General features: G+C 48.4%; 1 protein-coding gene and 1 long non-coding RNA gene across 3 annotated transcripts in view; one reads left to right on the top strand and one right to left on the bottom strand.

The window, feature by feature from the left end:
* The window catches only part of LOC144169522 (solute carrier family 22 member 7-like), a 59,985-nt gene extending 43,872 nt beyond the window's left edge, over positions 1-16,113 (top strand). For both annotated transcript variants that reach the window (XM_077698732.1, XM_077698731.1), the window contains exons 8-11: positions 6,820-7,034; positions 9,018-9,199; positions 13,145-13,338; positions 14,760-16,113. In XM_077698732.1, the coding sequence (XP_077554858.1) occupies positions 6,820-7,034; positions 9,018-9,199; positions 13,145-13,338; positions 14,760-14,856 (688 nt within the window). In that variant the 3' untranslated portion in view covers positions 14,857-16,113. The remainder of the gene's footprint in view (positions 1-6,819; positions 7,035-9,017; positions 9,200-13,144; positions 13,339-14,759) is intronic.
* LOC144169523 (uncharacterized) lies at positions 9,065-24,248 on the bottom strand. The gene is made up of 3 exons (XR_013322463.1): positions 24,102-24,248; positions 13,163-13,305; positions 9,065-9,196 (listed from the first exon to the last, which is right to left on the bottom strand). It is a non-coding gene; the product is annotated as an uncharacterized LOC144169523 (long non-coding RNA).
* Between the last annotated feature and the right edge of the window lie 118 nt (positions 24,249-24,366).

Below are 24,366 nucleotides of genomic sequence, written 5' to 3' on the forward strand. Positions count from 1 at the left end.
TTGTTCTGGGAGAAAATATTCGTTCCCTGAAACAGTGCTCGCTCGACAAATGGGGTCACGTAAGACACCGTTGCTTGCGTCAATCGGCCAGTGTCGTCTGAGACAACCCCAAGCCCCGTAGTGCTGTACAGCTAAACCAAGCATGCTGTGCGCAGTACGAACAGCAGAACGCATCAGTACTTCTATGTTTACATGTGCTTTCGTAACTTCCACTGTTTGTCCCATCATTCTTATTGCTTTGTAAAGAATGTGCCCTAAATTTAAGCGCAAATCGCTCGTTCGTCTAGTTTGTAAGTTCTACCTAATTTGCGTCTGCTTTTGCCAGCCTCCGCCAATCGCAGAGCTTAGCTCATGTGACGACATAGGTTCTGTTGCGGGAAATGAGCTGGTGGGTCGCATGACCATTCCCGTTTTTCCTAATTATGTAGCTTATTTGAGCGAAGTTTACGTTAAAAGTGGTGTCAGTGTGATTCTAACGAGACAATATTTTGAATGAACCAAACTTGTGTTTTCTCTTCATGGCTCCTTTAAAGCGCTCGCCATGGTCACCTCAGAGAGAAACAGCAATCTACGAAGGGTGCGGGACAACTCTCGAAAGAGCAACAACCGCAAAATTCAAAAGGAGGAGGAGGCCGCCAGCGCCTTCGTTCCTTCTCTTCCCTTTTCCGAGGCGACATCGGGGGAAGACAGACCACGGCCGATGGATGAGAGCGCACGCAAGTCAGTGCGCCTTTCATCCAGCGGCCGTGGACAGACCCAGAGAGAGAGAAATCCTGGGAACGTAGCTAGCCGAAAAAAAGAGCTGTTCCTCATTTCGGAGAACCTGTGCAGTCGGAGCGCAGCTGGGCTTCCCTACCTTGCACTGTGACAATTTCCTGGCGTTTTGGGCTTCTGTCCCTGTCGGGTTGCGGCGAAGGCGCGACGTCGCCCGCTAAGCGACTCCCAAAGAGCACCTTCCAGCTTACATGGCGTTAGATATAGCCAATGTCGGGAAAAATACCGTTCCATATAAACGTCCTAATTTCTATACTTTTACACAAACTTTTCGAGGGGATAATTTATGTGTTCGATATAGACAATAATTCGATATACCCCTGTTCGACTGTATATATATTTATATATCAGGGTGTCGAACCGGAACCGAACCGAACTGAAAAAAGAAATAACGGTTACCGGTTCATGCCGAAACGGTTCGCACTCCGTTGTCGATATTGCACAGTCAATGCAATTCAGGCCTTTTTTTTCTTTCACGTACCATCAACTTCGTACCCGTTCGCACACTTCCCCCTCCAGACAATTGAACACTATCTCGCTATATGTAACAACGGGGGAAATGAATGAGCACCATTATAGGAATGGTCTGTTGCTGCTGGAAGCGCGAGCGTAATGCAAGCTGACCAAACGAAATGTCATTCTCGGCAGCTTGCAGGTGATATAAAACGACTTTGCCCTTCCCTAGCTGAGACTTTGTTGGAGCAATCAGGCTCCAGGAGTGCTCCACACCCGATGTGTGCAGTGAAAGCCCACACCCGATGTGTGCGAACATTTTGCATTTCATAATTTGTTTAAAAGGTCCGACACCTGCAAATTGTTAATACTTGACAAGTGTGACCGCAGGAGCTGCTCATCGGCCAAGCCTTTTGCTGCTGACCACAAGTGGCCTCGATCTCCCTTCCCCGCGACCGTTTTTCTGAAGTAGATGGACATCGAGAACGTCCGTGTATCGTGATTTTGATCCACGTTTAGTATCACCAGCTGGTTAAAATAAGTATGCTGGCCTGCAACATAAGCTGCGCCTCCGAGCAGAGATATAGCACGGGGCATCAAATGCGCCAGATTTTCTTAATGCGTTTACACGGAAAACAACAAAAAAGAAAAGGCGAATCATGTTGTTTCAAAACATACGCAAAAAGTAAGTAAAACCGAATAAGTAAAAAAAAGCACCAAAACGTGGATATTGCTTTGTACTTTCCTTTGCCCTGCCTTTCAGAACCAAACGCATCATCAATGCGAAGAAAGCGAGTTCCGTGGTCAGTTTTTGAGGGCTGTACAAGGAAAAGTACCGTTTTTTACAGATACAAATAACAACAAATATGTCGGGGAAAACTGCTAAGGTGCGCAAAAACTGCCGCCCTCGACCTTATCTTGGAAGCAGAAACAGTAATAAAGCAGATGACACGTGCAGAAAGGCAGGCCGGTACCTCGCACTGCCCCATTCGCCCAGCGATCAGCTTTTCTGCTTGTTCTGCAGTTTTTTCTGTTTCAGATCTACTTTTTTTCGAAGGTGCACTTGTACTGACTGCCCAACTCGCTACATTACTTCTACTGCTACTGGTTCCGGAGGGGAGTACTGCTTTGGACAAACTAAAGAGCGTCTACCAAAAAAAGTCCCATCTCATGCTCCGCGCGTCAAATTTCCCTTTCATTTTATAACAGCATAATCTTTTATAAGATTCCGCAGTGTAGCACACGGAACGATGGCCGGGGGTCAGGCGGTACGATGACATACTGATTGTAATGCACACATCCGGCATAGCCATCGCAAAAGGAACTGGGTCAGAAAAATAATGCAGCGACTGAGCGTTAACTAAAGCATACATTTAACAAAAGTGTGGCTAATACATTCGATGAGATGACAGCTAACAAATTATTCAGGGTGACCAAATAAGCTAATTCATTGGTAGTATTTATGTGCCTCTTGTATGATTTTTCTGTTTTGTTAGAAATATAAGAAGTGTGCGCCATTGGTATTAAGCGCTGGTATTTGAACGCGCCAATACGCAGGACTAAATTTAAGGCTTCAAGGTTAGAATGGTGGACGATTCCATAGCGACGATTGCGATTTCAACAAAAAAGGAGAGGAGGTCAGAAAATATATCCAACCGCCATATCTGTTGGCGGTGGCTTTATGAATACTCGCTAGGACAACATAAAGTCTGGGCGAGAAAGTAGGTGGTAAATCGGCGCCACTTCATCTGTTTTTTTCTAATATCCCATAATTGTTTAAAGTTTGCTTTGCAATTGCGCCACTGCCCTTGGGGTACAGGAGCATTTTTAATTTTTGTTTGTATTTTGATATGACTGTCGTTTTACACTATTACATGTTTTTTTCTAAGTCCAGTGATAATTCAACTCATCGAACCGGTTCCCGAACGGGTTCGGTACGTCATTTTGGAGAACTGGAACTGAACCGGAACGAAATGATTCGCGTGAACCAGAACTGTAACCGAACCGGTATTTTTTTCCGTTCGACACACTGATATATATATATATATATATATATATATATATATATATATATATATATATATATATATATATAGCGAGTCAGAATGGGAAATGAGGGGCTCGTTGAAAATAAGACAGAAATAGGAGTTGGCAGTCATGAAAACCTCGGACAGCAAAGGGGAGGATGTGGTAGGTCATTGAAGCAGCTAAAGAATTTATAAAGAAAGAAAGTGGAGAAAAAAAATTCCCTCGCACTTCCCCGAGGGGGAGAGTGTGTAAGTGCGAATGCAAGGTTGTTGATTGCGCGATTACGGTGGATATCGTGATCTTGGAGTGGAGAGGAGGCGCCCAACACCCGCAGTCACTGAGCGGAGAGAGGAGGAGGAGAGTAGCGCCCGCCGTTACGGCGAGGGCTACACGAGCGCCCTCACGCGTCGGAACGCGGAGAGCCCGCTACGCGAGCGAGAGCTCTCCCGCTCGAAGTGGAGAGGAGGCGCCCAACACCCGCAGTCACTGAGCGGAGAGAGGAGGAGGAGAGTAGCGCGCGCCCATCTCCCCCCGTTGCTAGGGAAGACGAGGAGGAAGACGAGGAGCGCGCGCACCCGCAGCTGTTGCTATGCGGACGACGGCGGCGGATGATTCAGGCTCGCTTAAGAAGTGCATTCGAACTTAAAATGCCCGCCAGGTGGGATCCGAACCTACGACCTCCAGAATACCGGTCTGGTGCGATAACCACTACGCTACCGGCGGGGCGATTTTCCTCTCCACTTTCTGGGGTATTTATGTTAAAGTAATTTTGTTTCCTGCGCTTGGGGGTGGTAGCCAGCGCCACTTGGACTACTCGGCGTGAAGGGGACCTTCTTTTTAAACCCGGGCCGTGACTCTGGTGTCTACGACATGTCGAGAGTCGTCGACAGAGGCCCTCGCTATTGGCGGTGAGCGCGACCACGGGCGGCGCTGCGAAGCGCGCCTCCGTGACGTCAGCTTAGGGATTCTCGCATTTGTCGTCTGCTTCACTCCGGCTCGCTCTCCCTGCTGTTTCTATGCGCCTGGTTGACGTCTGATGCTCGTCCGCACCTGATTTTGCGTGTGCGTAACTTTTTATCACAATAATTGACTTAAAATCGCATACACTAGCTCTGAACGTGAGTTAAAGTACAGTTTTGGATACCGCTATGGAAGAAACATTGCCGGCGTCACCACATTCCTGACGAAGCCGATCCTGTGCGGAACGCGAAGGGCCGGAGCTAGGCGTCAGCTTCTGTATTAAGCAGTCTTGCGAACAAAGGTAACCACCACCTGTTAGTAACCAACAACAGCGAAAATACAAGAACAAAGCAAATTACAGGCCTTCGGGGTTTTCGGCTATGACAGAAGGCATTACGATTCCCGGTAATCACATGCAAGGCAAAACAGTTTTTGAAACCTTGCCGAACGCTCGAAAGTATTGCGTCACATCACTTTACGTTGTCATGCATGAAAGTATGCCGACATGAACTATGGGCTGCAAAATCTGTGGGTTAAGTTTCAAATAACCCACTGTGTAAAACCGGGTGCTGGTTTTATACCGGGATTCGAACCAGTGTGAAGGTTTATAGAGCAAAACGAGTCACGTCTACGGTAAAGATACAGTAACACTTTGCTTTGTTCAGACCTCGAGGGATATTTCGGTACATCTACCTCAGCCATATCTTCATTTCAGATAAGCGTTATAAGAAAACTGCACTCAAGAGGAGAAGGAGGAGTACGTGGAGAAAACTTTATTTAACAGTAAAATCGAGCTGATTATTGGGCCGGGTCCTCAGTCCAGGACAAGAGAATAAGATGAACTTTCTTCAGTTCACAGAACCACAATCCCGAGTGAAACCAGGATTTGTTTTTTACGCCTGGAAGGGTTGGAAAACATTAAAGAGCCGCTTGGGAAAATTCATCGGCGTCGGTTCTTGTAATATATACACGTATACTATTTATTGCATTAGCGAATTTATCAAGCCTTCAACACCGTAATCATGTCATAATTGTTCGGGTTGAGAGTCAGTTCGTTATTATTACGATAGTTACGATAAGAATTCGGAGCACAAAAGCCGCCAGTACTCGGGACAACGTTGTCTAAGGCACGATCGCGGTGCATAGCACAAACCTTGTCATTGTATTTGCATGTGAACAAGCAACGCACGCTGCGGGTGTGCCCCTTCTTGCATGCACCCATAACGAAAGCCAATTTGTGAAGAAGCGAATGTATGCCATACAGCCTGAAAAAAAATCCACACTATCATTGTGAGCCTCCTAAACATCATAAAACCTATCATAAGACGTTTTTGACGGTGTAGAAAAGTTAATGCGATGGGCATAGAAAAAAAACATTCATCTGATACAAGTCAACAACAACTAAAGAAATACAAGACAGCCGCTTTCTTTCCTGCTGTGTGATGCACGTGTAGGAGCCCGGCGCTTGGTATACGTAGCGTTAGAGTGTTGAGTCTTTATAAGAGCATCTCAAGAATACGGTAGGGAAACCTACGCATTTTGCATACTTATCGATGAGCTCTTAGCGCTGAACCTTGCGAATAAACTAGAAAGGACGAGTTAGACACGATCTTCTTACCGATGCTCTGAAGAAAGTTGTTCTTTCTCTCCTAGCGTGTTGCAAACTTATGGGGTATACAGCTCAAACTATTCAGATGTGTCAGGAGCTGGCAAAAATAACTGAATTACCAGAAATACGCTTTTAAATGCAATGAAGCATCAACGCGAGCTTTTTCTAGCACACGCACTACTGCCCCTCACAAGCGGAGTGTAGCAGACGACAGCGGCGCGAGTCCCTAAGCCGACGTCATAAGCCAGGGGCGCCACTCAAACATCTCACCGCCAATATGCATAGCGAGGGCCTCTGTTCTGACAGTCTTGGTGCCACAAGGAGCCCAAGAGGGTTTTCGCTACATACATACATACATACATACATACATACATACATACATACATACATACATACATACATACATACATACATACATACATACATACATACATACATACATACATACATACATACATACATACATACATACATACATACATACATACATACATACATACCAACACCCAGCGTCAGTTTCTGCGAACGCTTTCGAAAATCGAAGTAAATTTCTCCGCAGTATCATGGCTCAGCACCTGGTTTGCCTTCTCAAGACAGGCATCACTCTCCGGAGTATCGTCCCCATATGCGCAGCGACAGCTTAGCCAACAGCGGTAGAGAAATTACTTGCCATCTTGAAAATCGCATCCCGGAAACTTTTGACGCGGGGTGAACATACATAGATACATAAAATATAGGCCTATGTCGGTCTGATTTCCGTTGTCTTGTGACTCGTGCAAGTACATTGTGGTTTGATGCGCCGGTAACGGCGGAATCCTGGGCGCATGAAATTTGAGTCAATCATGGAAGGCCGTCAAACCAGCTGCAGCGAAACATCTGAAGACAAGTCGAGCAATGGCATCAACGTGTTTTATCGCGTTACCAAAGCTTGTGGATGCAATCCCTGAGCCACCTCATCATGCCTATCCTCACGAATATACAATTTGGACCCACAGGTTCATCATTTCCCTCTGTTACAACGTGATCACGCTGCAGCTTGGCAGGCTAAACCTGAACATCTATTCGACGTACACCATCGCCATGTGTTTCGAGCTACCAGTCAACGCCGTCTGCATACCGCTGATGGACTCGATCGGGCGCCGATGGTCCAACACAGCCTTCCTGATCACTTCGGCTTTCGCCTGCTTACTTATGGGCATTCTTCGTCCAGGTGAGTTGGTGAGGACTGCGCTTAGTGATTTTCTCTCTCCCCGGCTTGAACAGATGATCCACCAGCAGATTTGCTATGCTTTCCCTGTGTCCAGATCTGCCCAAAAGTTTTAATTGAGCAATAAACAAGATTCGGTTTGCTACTGATGCAACAGCTTTGTTTAGAAAACTACATTCGTTTTAATATTGTGGCATCCGGCAGGAAAAATAAATTTTGAAGACATCGGAAGCATAGTATTGGACATTTTTTTTTTATTTTACGTTAAACTGTGCGTAAATCCTTAAAATGGATACAAATGTCCAAAGCCATATATAAATGATAAGGACTTACTGCTCCCAGAGACTGTTAGAGATTGCCTAGTGCTCAATCTCGAACTGCCTGTGGAGTGATTGGTTCTTTTTAACCATAATTACTTAAATTCATCACAGCCGTCAATTCAGAAAATACTGCTCTTTCTACTCGCAGCATTGCTGTCGAAAAATCAGTGGTCTCATGTATGGTAGCTAACGTTGAACAGGCGAGAAGCAATTTCACGTTGAACAAAACAATAACGTGCGCTTAACAGTTTAGCTTGCGGAGCCCGTCTTTTACACGAGCCGCTCCGGCGAGAGAATAGGATGGATGTGTCGATGGTTTCCGGTATTGGCATGCAAACATAATTATTTTGTTGTTTCGAAAGCGTATTTTTGACCATTTCAACTCAGATTGTTTTTATTAAGTTGTTTACGTACGACGTGGAGAGGCATGCCTGTTCGAAAATTTGAATATATTTTTTATCTTGGGTCATTCACACGAACGCGTGTGCATGTCTTAGCTGACTAAATCGGTGTGTAGTATCTTAGCAAAGCCTGTCTAGATTCAAGGCGCTAGGTCGGAAACTTACAAATACTGCGTACAACTTTTTTTCACTTTATTGTGAACAAAGCTCGTGTGGGGTGAACTGCGCGGTGGCAGCCGCTTCCGCTTCGTGTGCGCCGTTGCGTGTTAGCCGTACCATGCGTGTATATAGTTCATCGGTTACCTTGTCTGTCATGGCTTCTATATGACATGTTTATCTATGTCCCCCGCCCGTTACGCTAGTTGGAATTAGCAGGTCAGATATTAGTGTCTCATGCCGACCTTTTTTCCTTTTAATGAACCATTTTCTCTCCACATACCCTCACGTGTTGCTTAAATACTGCAGTTGTCAGGCCCGAATGAAACAGAACAAAAATTCACAACCATGTACCTTTGCGCGTTTTCTGAATTCTTTCCCGCCCGCCAAGGGTTGTAAGTACCAGCGGTAATTGTTTTCCCATGCATGCCGCACGAGCCGCAGAGAATGACACACGAGCGTGGGGGCGTGGCAGCGTGCCGGGTAACTTTCGAAATTTTTTCCCACTGGGCGCCACAAAGCAACAGAATACCATTGGTGCGCTCTGAGCATGGAGGTCACGCGCTTTGCGCAACGGGACACCGGCGCATGGCAACGCAACAGATGATGCTACGGGTCGTTCAGTAAAATGGATAACGTTCGAGTAAGTGCCAAGAGCGACGTAATAGCTGTGGTCATGCTCACATTACATCGCTAGGTCACCGTCATTAGGAGGTAGATTATTTTTTTTGTAGAGACATCAGGTGCAGTTTATTTGTACCCGGACGGCAATACGGGGGGCTGTCCTGTGGATAATTTACCGGCCCGGTAGTGGTGCTCAGAAGAGCATCATTGATTAGCAACGGTACATTATGACTGAGCAGAGCGAGCATTTCAAAGTATTCAAAACATTTCCGTTTCCTTTCTCCTCACTTTTGCCTAGGCGGTTCCGGCTGATGTTAAGTCCGAATTCAGACTGACTTAACCTAGTTTGGTTGTAGCTCGGGACGCTAGTGCATGTCGCATTGATGCTGTACGCAGAAGGCTAACCCACTGACTTCGCAAATCATCGGTTCGTTTGTCCCGTCCACACTGTGCGCTGTATTTTGCGAGTCGTATCTCTGCTCCAGAGTCCCAAACATGGACGCTGGTTCTGGCCGTGGCGTCCATAATGGCGGTGGCCGGCGCCTACAACGTAACGTGCCAGCTGACGCCGGAGGTGTTTCCGACGGTGATTCGGGGCAGGGCGGTTCTTCTTCAGAAGCTGGTTGGTGAAGTCGGTTCTCTTGCCGGCACTCAAGTCTTCTCCCTGGTGAGTAAAGCACGAGCCCTCAGTCAACCAAGTACCGGAAGATGTCAGTGGGTCCGACAGAGGTGTGGTTATGTGCGCATCCCTTACCTCCTTGCATGAGAGATCCAATAAAACATGTCGATCACGTAACAAACGTTGCGCGAGCTCATCATCACAGCAACCATTTGGCCCACATAGGCGTCACGGGTTTGCACAAAAGCTACCTATCTTCGTTACAGACAACAGAATCGAAGCCGTTAGAGCGTTAGCTTAAGTCTGACAAAAGTTACCTCAGCCTGTGATATTAACTACGGTTAATATCAGAGGCCGGTTACTGTACAGCTGGATGGGGCCGCGCGATGTTTGTGGACAAACGACTGCACGCGAGAGCCGCCACGACTGCCTAATTGGTTTGTTAGACCATGGTACAGCCTCGATAAAATTGGATCCAAGGAACGAAAACCCCGATAAAAGAGGCTGAAAGGAGAGGCCCTGCATGGAAGGTAATGAATCCAGAATACACTAAAAATTCATATAGCCACTCGTCCCTCGACCAAAATGAGACGGCGCAAGCAGCTCCCCGCGCCCTCGAACACTGGGCATCTCCCTCAGGGTCAGAATCCATGGCCCAGCCCCTCCACTTCCCGCTGTTCCACCATGCCACAATGACATCCTCCACCCGTATCGTCACCTTTGCCTTACATTTCTTCAGGCCATCCTTCAACTAACCGAGAAAGAAGCATTCATCTGGCGTCGTTTACAAACATGCACCCATCGTTCGCTTCATTTCTCCTACCCAATACCCCCACTTGTCACTTCTTCCCCTCTCTGAATTCTACCTTCACATGGCAGGGGCGTGTCAAAACACCCTATCGCTCACCCCCAATTACAACCCTTCCCCAGAGCAGTGGCAGGTCCTGCTGGCCAGCTCCAGTGAGGCTGACCAGATCTTTTTGGCCACCCGTGCCAAGGCTGCAACCAGGTCCCAAGGGCACTTCGACTGAGGCGGCCGCACACCACCGACTGGCGGCTCAACGACAACCGTTTGCTCGATTAAACGTTGATTGATTGATTGTAGGATTTAACGCGCCGACGCAACGCAGGCGATGAGGCGCGCCGTAGTGGAGGGCTCCGGATTAATTTTGACCACCTGGGGATCTTTAACGTGCGCCGAAATCTCGTACACACGGGCGTTTTTGCTTTTCGCCTCCATCAGAAAAGCGGCCGCCGCGGCCGGGAATCGAACCCGCAACCTCGTGCTCAGAAGCGCAACGCCTTAGCCACTGAGCCACCCCGGCGGGTCTCGATTAAACGTCAATTCTCCTCCTTCTCTCTCTCTCCCTCTCTCTCGCTCTCTCGGTCTCTCACACACACATACACGCTCATACACGCAGAGACTCTCCTTCTCCTTCTATGAAAATAAGCTGGCGATTGATCCATCTCTGTTTTATCTTTCGTATCAACTAGGCACACCAAAAATCACCACCCCATTTGCTTACCCCATACTTCGCGAGAACTGATGCCTTCACTTTTTCTTCCATGGACAGTGTCTGATCGGAACAAATTATGTGAACCTATTCATTGTGATTTACGTAGAATGAAGTGTATTATGTATGGTGTATGTTATTCCTGTTTTTTTATGTGATGTGCCCTTCCTGTTTGGACAACTTATGGAGTCCGCAGTATGTAGTAAAACAAATAAAAAATAAATAAAAATAAAATTTACTTTCTTCTCTGTTCTACTCTGATAAGGCACTTCAAATATTTCTGCATTTTTAATTTTTTATGTGCGTGCTTCAAAAATTGGCCTTGTCACGTGAATGTAGACAGTAGGGACCAGTGAAGTTCAATTTCTTTATCTGAACCAAAATGGCCTTTTTTAACCACTTTTGGCGCGCTTCCGATTCGCGCAGCTTTCCGTTTGTTTGCTTTATCCTCGACCGTTTTTCTTGAAATATTCGCGGGAATTGAATGGGAGTAAAATGGGGTAGGACAAACACTACTGTAGGAAAAGAAGCGGATTGCAGAATGGAGCCTAATTTTGCTTGCAGGTGTACAAGTGCACGAGTGTTACGTCTAATGCTTACAGGATCACGAAGATTGGAGTTAGCCGAACAATTAAATGGGAATAAAATGGGGTAGGGAATAAAAAGTTCAAGAAGTGATCAAACTGCCGTCCCGCTACACTGCCATTGGACCGCACACACAGAGTGCATACGCATTTTCACTGATAACGTTCCGCTGCGCTACACAACAGGTGGCATGACGTCACGGTATGCCGTACAACGAACTGGAGCCCCCGCCTGTTCCCGCGCTACGGCATAACATGTATACAGTGAACTATCCGCATGCCCATGCAGTTTCCAAGAGTGCAAACGTTCTCCAAGTGTAGACGCCGACAATAACACACAGCTTGATGTGCGCAGGGCGCACGTATTGATACTCGGCTTTTCCTATGCCAGCCATAATCTCGTGGCATGCATGCAGGAACGGCGGCCTCCTGCGCACAAAATTGCCATTTAGAGCGAACATTGATTTTCTTCGCTTTTCATGCGTGTTTATCTAGGAACAGCGCGTTGTCATTTATTTTACGTTATTTGAACCACAAGGATGCCTAAGAGGAAAATACGCTCACATTGTTTCTAACGGCAGCGGACATGCCAAGGAAGTCGCTGCATGGACCTGATAAATCAAGAAAGAAATGCCCACTATTTCAGCTCACCAGTTTGGATTACCCTATAGGGCCCACTACTGGTGATATTCTACCGCGTCAGGTAAATACAAAGACCGACGAGTAAATATAGAATACCCCAACATTTCAACTCCTTTAATTTACATTATCCGATTTAAGTGTGACCTATGAGGTTATAAAGCGGGGAATAACAATGCCAGAATAGTTCAAAGTTCACGTTTGTGTTCTTCAAGCTATAGAAAGACTGCCCCGTATTTATAAATTGCCACCTTGGTATCGCACGAGCCAAATAGCATGCGGCTCTTTATTGGTACCGTGAAAGGTTTAAATGTTTATCTGGAGTTGCAGATTCCCTGGCCATTAGGGCGGTGCTTGGTTGTGCAAGTTTTCAGTAGTTTAATGTAAGGGTGGGAGATTGATCGATTAACCTTCCGATTAATAGATTAATGCTGTAGACACGATTAATTTTTCAATAGTTTATTCGGATGAACTGTTGTTATCAAAATGAGCAGGAGTGCTATGTTGAAATGTTGCCCAAGCATGCCGAGGATCATAATACTCGTGGATATACAACCGACCCTACGTCCCAGCAAAAACGATGCAAGGATGCTCACAGAGAACATTGATAAAAACCGTAAGTTGATAGCCAAGTCAGACGGAAAAATGGCCATTTCAATACAGATACAGGGACGTACACACGGCACAAAACGGCGAACGGGCACTCACACCGTTTTTGCAGTGGATGCACTAACTGAAGTACGTAAACCACGATCGATCGGCGCCCCCGGCAATTGGTGCGACGCATCGGCGAGTGCCGATGTTCCTGATTCCAGAAGTAGTGTGAATGACGAACGCGGTGGCAAGCCTTCCGGCCGCGTCAGCGCCTTAACCATGACCACCTTGCCCCATCTAGAATGTCTGTGAACAGGCATAAAGCATATATACTTATGCCCGAAAATGTTAACTTTTTTTGCCAGCGAAAAAAGATAGACGTTATAGATGTCTCAACTTCGTTATAGATGTCTCAAATTATCGAAGCTTGACCGTGCCGGCCACGTGAAAATAAAGGCACCAGTCAATTTGATACATTGTTTAGCGCTTTTTTCTTCACAAACCAACGCGTCTGATTATTCGATCAATTAACCGTTTGAAGCCTGTCGATTAATCGGGTTAAAATTGGGCCCGGTTTTGGTGTTGCCGGGCATTTATGGACTCTCTGGCTATGTTTCTGTAGGTTTCCTTTACATCAACCTCTCCCCATGCATTTTCTACAGGTGGAGCGAGACACGTACCTGCCTGTGCTGGTGATAGGGGCGCTGTCACTGTCAGCGGCAGTGGTGTCTTTCTTCCTTCCGGAGACACTGGAACAGGCTTTGCCGCAAACAATTGAGGACGGCGAAAGCTTTGGCGAGGATCAGGGATTCTGCTTCTGTCCCTTGTCAGCAGCCATGCGGGCCAGGAGAGAACGGTGAGTGTTACTTGGTGTGTCTTCCGTAGCAGACGTCACATTTGCGAATGCAGTACTCTGCCTAAAATCAGGCTCTCTAGCAGGCCTTAAAGTGAACCAGAGAACGGTAGGCCGGTTGGCCTTAGGAGCGCATGGAAAAACAACTAACGAAGCAGTGCAGTGAGATATGGGCTGGGCGTCGTCTGAAGTTCGAGAAGCGCAGACTAAAATATGTTTTCAGGGAAGGTTGGTAGCAATGAATCGACGTAGGTGGACCGCTAAAGTATTTAGGTACATGAAAAGCGTAGACACGCAGTGGCTAAGGAAGACTAGAAGGCTAACGACGGAATCCGGAAAGAGCAGTGGAGAATCCAAGAGAGGCAAGATAACCAAGAATGAGGCAAGGCAGTTAGGAATGAATAAGTAGATAGAAGAAATTGAAGCTAAATCTTCGTTAGAGATGAACAGGGCTGAGAAATCAGACATCAGAAAGGAAAATATCTTCAATAATTTATAAGCGAGTGCTTTACTTTTTTAGACTACAGCCGGTTGCTTGCGAACTAAGAGCTTTGTGGGGAAGTATACAGGAAATTATGGGGTATGCGTGGTCTGCGGAAAAGAAACCGAAACTATGCGGCACATAGTGTTAGAATGCGAGGGTATCCATACAAATCTAGAGGGAAATATTCGGTTTCCAGAAGCCCTGGGATATAAGGTAGCACAGAGGGAGTTAACTTCAAGGCTGTCCAGGCGACGAAAGGAAGATTACAATGCTGGTGGACGAAAAGCAGAGAGCGGAATATTGCCTAGGAAAGATACCACCTGTAACACAAAAAACAAGTATTTTATGCTTATAAGTTTTTTGTGCCTGCCCTAAGAGCAGCACTAGTATTAAACGAAGAGTGTCAAACATAGATATATTAGTTTCGTGTTAGTGTTTTTTTGGCAATATGTCGCGATCACCCCACTAGAAAGGGGATACCACTATCAATCATCATCAATCAGCATGATGAACCGCTTTGAATAAAATTTTATTGGGAGTATAGAGAACTTCGGCGTACTAAATGGTGGTCGCAAAAATTTTATTACCGCTCTTTTTTTGTATCAAGGCTAACAACGTGGAAATTAAAAAAAAGAAATGTTATTATAACTCTCATATCGAATTTTTTCTGGCAAACAACAGCAGGTGCGGAGTTAGTTTTGTTTATATTAAAAGACTTAAACTCAATGAAGTTTAAACCTAAAGCTGCTTTAACACAGCCGTCCACCAGTTGCGATTGGAAGAATAGCTTTTCAAAAGCACAGAATTTATGCATCTGTTGCTTCGATTTACTGTCGACTGTCGAAGCCGGGCGAAATAATGTCGACAACAAACTCCGCACTGTGCTCAAAGCGGTTTGTGGGCTGCCCTAGTATCCGCGTTTTATTATTCTTTTGCGCAGGTTGGAAGAAAAACGTTCCAGGACTGGAAGAAAGGACACTCTTGAAGACGAAGACAGTGCTCCTGCTGCTACACTTAGTGAAGACTCGACTGTTTGACGCTTCTGCTGAGATGAGGGATATACGTCAGTTGATCCCAGAGCAAGGACTCCACAGCGAATGTGATCTTCTAGGCCACGAAATGACTCTTACATGCGTGTCAGCGGACTGCTGTGCTGTGTCCTTTCTAACAGCAGTCACGTCCATCTCAACTCGGGACGTTTGGGAATGCTTCAAGGGGTATAGATGTTTCAGCCTTCATACACTGCATAATTTGGCGAGGACAGGCTCATCGTCACTGTGTCCCTTTAAATGTGGATTTGTCCGGATTCCCAGAAAAAGAAATATATCATTTTCCTGGCCAGACAAAACAAAAATTTAGGTTCTGTGCATTCATGTGACAGTTATATGTCAATTGGGAAATATTTTATTCATAACTAGTCGGAAAAACAGGGCAAAACCGGGGAAAGAGAAAAGAAGACAACACAGGCGCTCTTTCTCCAACCAGCCATGAAACAATTGGTACAAACCAGTACCCTGCTGCATTTTATTCATAGCTCTCATGAATACCTTACGTAAGAAGAAAAAATCAAACCAACGTGTTAAGAACAACTTTTTGTCCTCACGTAAATATGAAGCATGGTAAACTAGCCAGCTTTTTACCATTCAAAAAATAAAATGTCACATACAAACTTAGAGTATATAGAAATTTTACGCAAATGTCCACTGCGCTTAAAACAAAACAAACTTTAAGTATTATGAATACCAACAAGGTTTAAAATTGCAAATTCTAAGAAAGATAGCTTTCAAAGCCACAGCGCAATAAACAAAAAAGCGACGGGGGTTGATCAATTGAAATAAATTTTAACAGGTATAAATCTAGAGAGACAGAATTGCATTAGACTTTTTTCAAATAAATGTGAAACTATTAAGGCATACATTCTTCATAGTTAAACTCAGCACAAGATTTAACCAAAATTGGAAAGGATAACCACCGAAACAATCGAGAAAAATCCAGAAACTCCTCCGAAAAATATGGTGTTTTCAAAACTAAAGGTCACAGTGGCCTACCGTGTTATTAATACCGACGAAGAAGGATAATCAACATCTTTATTGAACACTCAGCTCTGAGGGAGAGTCCTTATTCCAGGAACTTTGGATATCGTCCGGCTTCTTGGCCCTCTTCGCGAGCCCAAAGCTGCTAGTTTTCTTCTGAGCTGTGCTGGATAGTGCTATCTCCCCTTCCCGGCTGGAGGGGAGGGGGAGTTGGGGGTGGTGGTAATAGCCCATCATGATGAGATACAGGATGCCTCCGAGGATTCGTTCTTGTCGCTTAGTAACACACTTGTCGGCAAAAAGGTGTCGGGCATGTGCGGGCAGTTTCACTGCTGGGCGTGGGCTGGGGCCCGTATAACCTGAAGACAGGCTATGGGAATATAATCTTTGAGTAAAGTCCACCGACACCTACATGGCTTTTGTAAGAAAAATTGGCCCACACCCGACCAATAATCGACAGAGGTGTGGCTCATAGCGAAGAATCGCACTTTACCAGGCGGCCTGCTCATGGAAATAGCTAGTTGAACATTGTTTTCAATGTGACATTCATAAGCGGATCAAAGGCTACTGCAGAAAATCTCATGAACAAAAGGAAATGCGTGGGTTAGGGCTACCTTAAGACCGTATGGTGTCGAAATAATGAAGGGACGATCGATGTCGCTAAGCCAACATTTCAGGAGTGCTGCAAATAGCCTTTAGCATAACGTTTTATACGATTAATCCATTCATTCCAGAGCATCCAACCGAAAAAAATACCGGTTTGGTCACGGTTCGGGTTCAGGGAAATTAATTTCGTTCCGGTTCAATTCCGTATCGAGTACAGCACGTCCCGAACCGGTTCGCGAACCGGTTCAGAAGCATCGGGCCATTTCACGAGCCGGTTCTTTGAGTTGTATTATTATCGAAGTGCGAAAAACTTTTTTGTAGCTTAAAACCACTATAAGAACCAAGCCTCAGTTGTATAAAGCCAGTGCCCCGAACCAATAAAACATATGGTTGCTAGTCAGCGCAAGTGTGCGTCTCTTTATTCCTGGGTCCCGTCCGTCGCGCTGTTGTTTACATTCTCACGATTATGTACCAACTAGATCCACGAAATAAACTACGAAAGCCTTTATTTAGTGACAGTAGTACCAGCCAAGCAATGTTTTATACTTTTGAGGTGCTACAAATATGAACATTTAGGGCTTGATCGTTGACCGGAGCACATGCATGCAGCAAACTTGCTGCTTTATTGGAGCTGAGGAGTCCCAGTGAGGGAAGGGCTAAGTCGGTCTTTCATATTTCCTGCAGGCTGCGGAGAGTGTGACATTGCCTCTTCCCCCTTGCGCCGAGCTCGCGCGAGCAACAGCCTACCATTTTAATGTCAGAACGATATCTTTTTTCACGTTTGTGAGCATGCGACGACAACGCAGTGACGTTTTGATTGATCTGAAGGGAAAAAGTGAATGAGAGATTGAGAACCTTATGGTGCGTGAAAGAGAAAAGCCCAGAATGACACTGACCATGCCTTATCAACAACGGATGACCGAATCGCTTGGTAGCGAACCGGTAACCGTAATTTTGTTCGATTCAGTTCCGGTTCGGGTTCAACGGGGCCAAAAAATAACGGTTTGGGTTTGGGTTAAGTTACCGGTTTGGTCTGGGTTTTTGGTACGGCTCGGTTCCGCGGTTCGACACCCTGACGCAATTAGTTAATTGATTAATTACTTAATCTATCAATTATTGATTCGTCAATTATTTAATGAATTGACTATTAATTATTCAATTATATTATTAATTAATTGATTGATCACCGGCCTGTTTGTGTCCAGTGCAGGACGAACACCTCTCCCATAAATGGGATGGTCCAATACCACACCAAGGAGCAGGGCTGTTTTTATCCAAGGAAGCATTCCTAGCATGGTCGCACCTTGCTATTTTGCAGCTTTCAATATGATGCGTAACCGTCATTCAGAAAATTTTGAACGGGTTCTCTATTATTTTTTTGTCACTAGACAGCGCTCCATTCTCGTCTCCCTTTGCTCAAAACGGCCACAGGTGGCCCTAAGCGAGCATAGGCGCCTGTTATTTGGCATGCTAGGTCGGAGGACAACTCTAACAAGCGTTTCTCAAGCATGCCGTTGAAGACATCCACGGAAACAATCAATTGTGAAGAGCAGTTACCTACGGGTATTTTGTACGCACAGTGTGCCTTGCCACAAGCCAGACCAGTTCAAACTCTGACGGCGCTTTGCCTGGGGTCGGGAAGAAAGTATAGGTCATGGGGCTAGAAATTTGTTTCTTAGAGCAACCACATTTCTTTCCGACGAAGCTTCATTACCGAGCGATCCTGATGTGTCTTAATGCGTTTACTCTTAGCGCACCTAAATCATTAATACGACGTGTCTTTATTCCTTCCAAGATGGGCATTACATGCAGAATGAACAGTTGAACATTTGGGCTGCTTCTCGAATTGACACGGGTTGAGAGTCTGATTTCTGCTGAATACCAAGACTCGGGGATTCGTTAAAACCACAGCTGGATGGCTCTACCAACAGAAGTTTTCGCGCTGAACAGTATATGCGTACAGAGAGTGTAATAGGTGGCAAAACTCGATAGGTCAAGCGTGTGTCAAAGCAATACGGTTAGCTGATAAGGACCCATGAAGACAACTTACAACTTTTTTCATTAATGTACGTGTAAGCTTCAGTTAACATGGCAAGTCCGAAGTCACGGGCCTTCAAGGCCAAGATATGACACACAGAACGGCCGACGGCACAAAAAAAAAGGAATAATTGTCATAAGAATAGCCACATTGACTAAAAATATCTCAGGAAACATGCTTCAACGTAATTGAGTCGAAAAGAATCTGGCCTTTGTGGGAAGCGAATCGGTAACTGTTAAGTTCGGGCTCCGCATGTAAATAATGAAGGCCGCCGGTGGCCCATGTATTGGCGTCGCCTCCGCTGGTGGCTACTTTCCCGTGTCCCTTTCATGTAGCCGCACGGACGCCAAGTTCGGAGACGCGGAGAGCGTGTGTTATGCCCCTCCTTTTGTGTGTCAAAGGACGGGGGCGATTAGCCTGCGTCGCGGGTGGCTGGGTCCTCCGGCATAACAGGCTGACGGGAAGCCCGGTTATCGTATCTCTTAGTGTTGAAAGCGCGCGCCGTGTAAGTTTGGAAAATCTTCGACTCCGGCGGCGGGCGCTCTTCGTCGACGGGTCGTTCGCCTCGACGATGGTCGCCTCGGCTGGCAGCGTCTCTCCCCGTGGTCTGTCCAGGTGGGCGGCGGCGCCCCTTCGTCTGGGAGGGAATTAGCAACCCTCATTGCCCGCGCGTCGCGGGACAATGGGGGCGTCGCGGGAGGCGCCGCGCGAGGACCGCTCCGGGCCCTCGGCTTGGCTGTTGTTTGTGCAGATGCCGCCCGCTTAACGTAATGGATGGTTCACTTAAGGCCGCAGATGTCCTGTATTTTCTGGCCGGGTGTAACAGCGTGCGTAGGAAACGCACTTTGAGTGCATAAGAGAGAGGGTTAGGTCACGTGACCGCAGGTGAGGACATGTGTGTGATTGGCTGGTTACTGTGGCCAATCAATGGTTTGTAATAATTGTTTTGAAAGGTTTTTCTCTCTTTCTTGAACGCCCCCTTTTTGGAGGCGGGGTTTTTGCTATCAAAACCGGAGTGTTGGGTTTTGTCGAGGGTCGGTCGAGAGGGGATCTAGTTCAGGATAGATCTCGGCCGAACAGGCTGCTGCTGTCATAGTGACAATGTAGCCGTCACTCTGACGTGATGTAAACTTGGAGTCATGTAGATAATGTAAATAAACCTAATATCCAGCAAGGAAGGCAGTCCTCATCCCTCACCCGCTCCAAGCATCGGTCGTCGGTCATCGGAGCGAGTCGAGATCGTCCTCTCGGCTCGCGCATCAAAAGAACATCCCTATTTCGCCTCCATCAGTTCGCCAAGAAGATGGAGAGGCGAAATCTAACTGGCGCAGTCGGCAGGATGACCACGACCATCGGCTGGAGCTGGTGGGGAATTGCGGAGAGGCTCCTTCAACGCAAGGTTCGGCTCCGACCAACGACGAGCCAGACTCCAAGCATCGACGGGGCGACACCTCAGCGGGAGGCCTCGTGAGTTCCGGCTCAGTGCGGCAGCAGCCGCGATTCAACGGCAACGGGGCGACACCTCAGCGGGAGGCCTCGTGGGCTCTGGCCCAGGGCGGCGTAAGCCGCGGTTCAACGAGGCGACACCTCAGCGGGAGGCCTCGGGGGCTTCGGCCCAGGGCGGCGTAAGCCGCGGTTCAACGGGGCGACACCTCAGCGGGAGGCCTCGGGGGCTTCGGCCCAGGGCGGCGTAAGCCGCGGTTCAACGGGGCGACACCTCAGCGGGAGGCCTCGGGGGCTTCGGCCCAGGGCGGCGTAAGCCGCGGTTCAACGAGGCGACACCTCAGCGGGAGGCCTCGGGGGCTTCGGCCCAGGGCGGCGTAAGCCGCGGTTCAACGGGGCGACACCTCAGCGGGAGGCCTCGGGGGCTTCGGCCCAGGGCGGCGTAAGCCGCGGTTCAACGGGGCGACACCTCAGTGGGAGGCCTCGCGGGCTCCGGCCCAGGGCGGCGTAAGCCGCGGTTCAACGGGGCGACACCTCAGCGGGAGGCCTCGTGGGCTCTGGCCCAGGGCGGCGAAAGCCGCGGTTCAACGGGGCGACACCTCAGCGGGAGGCCTCGTGGGCTTCGGCCCAGGGCGGCGTAAGCCGCAGTTCAACGGGGCGACACCTCAGTGGGAGGCCTCGCGGGCTCCGGCCCAGGGAGCACGGCCCCATCCCAGCGGCGAGGGCGGCGCATCGGGTCGACGAGCTGCTGCATCAGCGACACTGCGACCAGGCCGAACCCGGAGCGGGCACAGGTGGGCCCTGACTTACTTTCTCCGGGTTTACCATGGCCACTATGCTAACGGGATGTCGCGGCACCGACCGAAAGGTTAGCGCCATTGTGCTCGAGATTGAGGAGTTGAGAGCGGAGTTAGCTCTCAAAAATGCCCAGCACGCTTTAGCAAAAGCAAGGCTAGCGGGTAGCCGGGGCGCGGGTAGCCCGTCCGCATGGACAGCTGAAGAGCTTAGCGCTCAATTAGCCCAAGGGCGAGCGGAGATCGCGTATGAAAAAGCGAAGCTTCGCAAGATTGGTGGCCTCGAAGAGGACGCCAACGTTTTCACGGTGTTTGTTCCCTCGTGGGCGCTTCGAGCGCCACGGGATGAGGAGAGTGGGAATGTAGTGGAGGTGGCTGAAGCCACTCCAGTTGTTAAGCAATCCCATAGCGTTTCCACTGCTGCAGATGAAATCATCGAATCTCGTAAGACAGATGTCTTAGCTGCAGCAATTCTGCCTGTTGCGGCGGGCAGTGTTGCCGTGGCCACGCAGGAAAATGTCGAGAGTAGCACCGCCCCATGCGCCGACATAGATTCCGCGGCCGACCGCGAGGAGCGCCGCGTGGATGAGCTAACGCAGAGATTGAGCGAAGCTACAGAAAGCATTCTCATCTCGGAGGAGGCAGAGGAACCGCAGGGGTCGGGCAAGAGCAGCGGATCGGCGCGCCTAATTGTGGAGCTTCCGTGCGCGAAGCATGAATGCGCAGGGGGTCCGCGGCGTCTTGAGCGTAGGTCGATTCCGACACGCCCGAGAACGCGGAAGGCGGCGGCAGGTGTGGCGGCGCAGGTGCGACACCGTCGTACGCGCTACCGCCGAGTAGGGTGTTCCTTCTCTCCCGGGGGCACAGGACACCGCGAGCCGAACCAGGGTTCGTGTAGGATCGGCTGGTGGCGTATGAAACGGAATCAGCTTCCGTGCGACGGTCGGTGTGTGCCGCCGTGGAAAGGGGCGTTTGCGCTGAATAAGGCACAGTGCTAGATAGAACAGTTCAGTGTTGTTTGGCGCACACTTTGTTGTTAGCGTGTTTTGCTGTGTGTGCGTAGGGATCGCTCCGACGAGCGTTATTCTTAGTTGTCCCTGTACTGTAGTTCTCCCCCTTGTTGTTAGTTTTTTTTTTGTTTGTGCATGTGTTGGTAGTGTTCAGCTGTCGTAAGGCGTGTGATTTACGAGTAGCGCAGCTTGGCGGGTTTAACTGTCTCCTTGAGAAGTAGAGCCGAGCCGCTGTTACAGCGTGGTGGGGAGTTTACCCCTGGGTACAATGGCGAGTGCCTTTCTTTATTTGCGCTCGTTGGCATGTGGTCATGGTGGGCCATGGAATGTGCAGGTAGGGCCCACTTGTGGCGCTTGTGTGCGAACTAGTGTCTGAAGTACTGAAAAGTGAACTTTCAGAACATCGCATGTGGACAGCAAATGAACCGCAACCGGGATGAACAATCTGGTGCATTCTGAAAGAACAGGCGTCTGCGAGTGCGTGAAGAGGCGCTGAACTTCCTTAAACTTTTTTTTATTTGTACAGGAGTAGCCTCTTTTGGTACGTTTGGGTTTTGTTCGGGTGTTGTTTTTTTCTTTCATTAGAGTGAAAGAATGTTCCTACATGCGCTGAACGGTTAAGGATGGATGGTGTCATTCATCCAGTTGTCAAGTTGTAACATTTATACCCTTCGTGGGGTTGGTTGCCTTTAATGGTAGAGGGTGCCACGAGTTTGTTCTCACGGGCCCTGTAGTTGAGTGCCTTCGTTTATTGTTTGATGTTGCGCAAGCCATGGCTAGGCAAAGGCACTGAGTATGCCGTGTTGCATCCGTTTTTGGTGCAGTTGGCCGGCGCGTTGTGCTGTTTGGGTTGGTGTGTAGCGGGTTAATTTTTTTTTGTTGTACTGTATTGTACCGCGTTGTATTGTATTTGCGTAACGGCTTGAGTGTTTTTTTTAGTTCTGGCTCTGCAGTAAGACATAACCTGCAGGGGAGTTAATGTTGTACGTACAGCTAGTGTACGGACAACATTCTTAGTGCGGAGGTGTTAAGTTCGGGCTCCGCATGTAAATAATGAAGGCCGCCGGTGGCCCATGTATTGGCGTCGCCTCCGCTGGTGGCTACTTTCCCGTGTCCCTTTCATGTAGCCGCACGGACGCCAAGTTCGGAGACGCGGAGAGCGTGTGTTATGCCCCTCCTTTTGTGTGTCAAAGGACGGGGGCGATTAGCCTGCGTCGCGGGTGGCTGGGTCCTCCGGCATAACAGGCTGACGGGAAGCCCGGTTATCGTATCTCTTAGTGTTGAAAGCGCGCGCCGTGTAAGTTTGGAAAATCTTCGACTCCGGCGGCGGGCGCTCTTCGTCGACGGGTCGTTCGCCTCGACGATGGTCGCCTCGGCTGGCAGCGTCTCTCCCCGTGGTCTGTCCAGGTGGGCGGCGGCGCCCCTTCGTCTGGGAGGGAATTAGCAACCCTCATTGCCCGCGCGTCGCGGGACAATGGGGGCGTCGCGGGAGGCGCCGCGCGAGGACCGCTCCGGGCCCTCGGCTTGGCTGTTGTTTGTGCAGATGCCGCCCGCTTAACGTAATGGATGGTTCACTTAAGGCCGCAGATGTCCTGTATTTTCTGGCCGGGTGTAACAGCGTGCGTAGGAAACGCACTTTGAGTGCATAAGAGAGAGGGTTAGGTCACGTGACCGCAGGTGAGGACATGTGTGTGATTGGCTGGTTACTGTGGCCAATCAATGGTTTGTAATAATTGTTTTGAAAGGTTTTTCTCTCTTTCTTGAACGCCCCCTTTTTGGAGGCGGGGTTTTTGCTATCAAAACCGGAGTGTTGGGTTTTGTCGAGGGTCGGTCGAGAGGGGATCTAGTTCAGGATAGATCTCGGCCGAACAGGCTGCTGCTGTCATAGTGACAATGTAGCCGTCACTCTGACGTGATGTAAACTTGGAGTCATGTAGATAATGTAAATAAACCTAATATCCAGCAAGGAAGGCAGTCCTCATCCCTCACCCGCTCCAAGCATCGGTCGTCGGTCATCGGAGCGAGTCGAGATCGTCCTCTCGGCTCGCGCATCAAAAGAACATCCCTATTTCGCCTCCATCAGTTCGCCAAGAAGATGGAGAGGCGAAATCTAACTGTAACCTACAGAATGCGAGTCGAGCACATTTCCCAATACCATCACCCTTCGTGTCTCTAGATGGCTCAAGGTGAACGTAGTGAACGCTTTGCGGCTTAGGAATTAAAAACACCTGTTAGGGACCTCCCCTAAGGCGTGCAGAAGCAATTTAAGCATCCATAAGCATTCAGGAGAGCAGCGGGGTACGGCGCTCCTTACAGAGTTTTGTTCTGGATAGCGAGGAAAGTAGCTGCAGTCGTCACCTTTTCCGGGGCTGAAGCGGATGTGTTTGCCACATTCAGTTGAGAAAAGGGAAATCGCGGTAGAGACGTGCTTCACGCTTCACTACAACAACGTGCGTAAACCTGTCGGTGGCCACATGCGCATTCACTGTCTGGATTAAGGCTGCGGTCTAGAAATTGCACCGTGCAGGGTTAGGGTTTTAACCAGGAGTAGCCAAAGCCTCGCGCGGGAGATCCTTAAGGACACACACGCCGTTGCTAAGATCCAGCCCTGCTGCACCAGTGC

The sequence above is a fragment of the Haemaphysalis longicornis genome, unplaced genomic scaffold (assembly GCF_048455015.1).
Source record: "Haemaphysalis longicornis isolate Haplotype H1 unplaced genomic scaffold, Haemaphysalis longicornis Haplotype H1 scaffold_2, whole genome shotgun sequence".
NCBI classification, from domain to species: Eukaryota; Metazoa; Arthropoda; class Arachnida; order Ixodida; family Ixodidae; genus Haemaphysalis; species Haemaphysalis longicornis.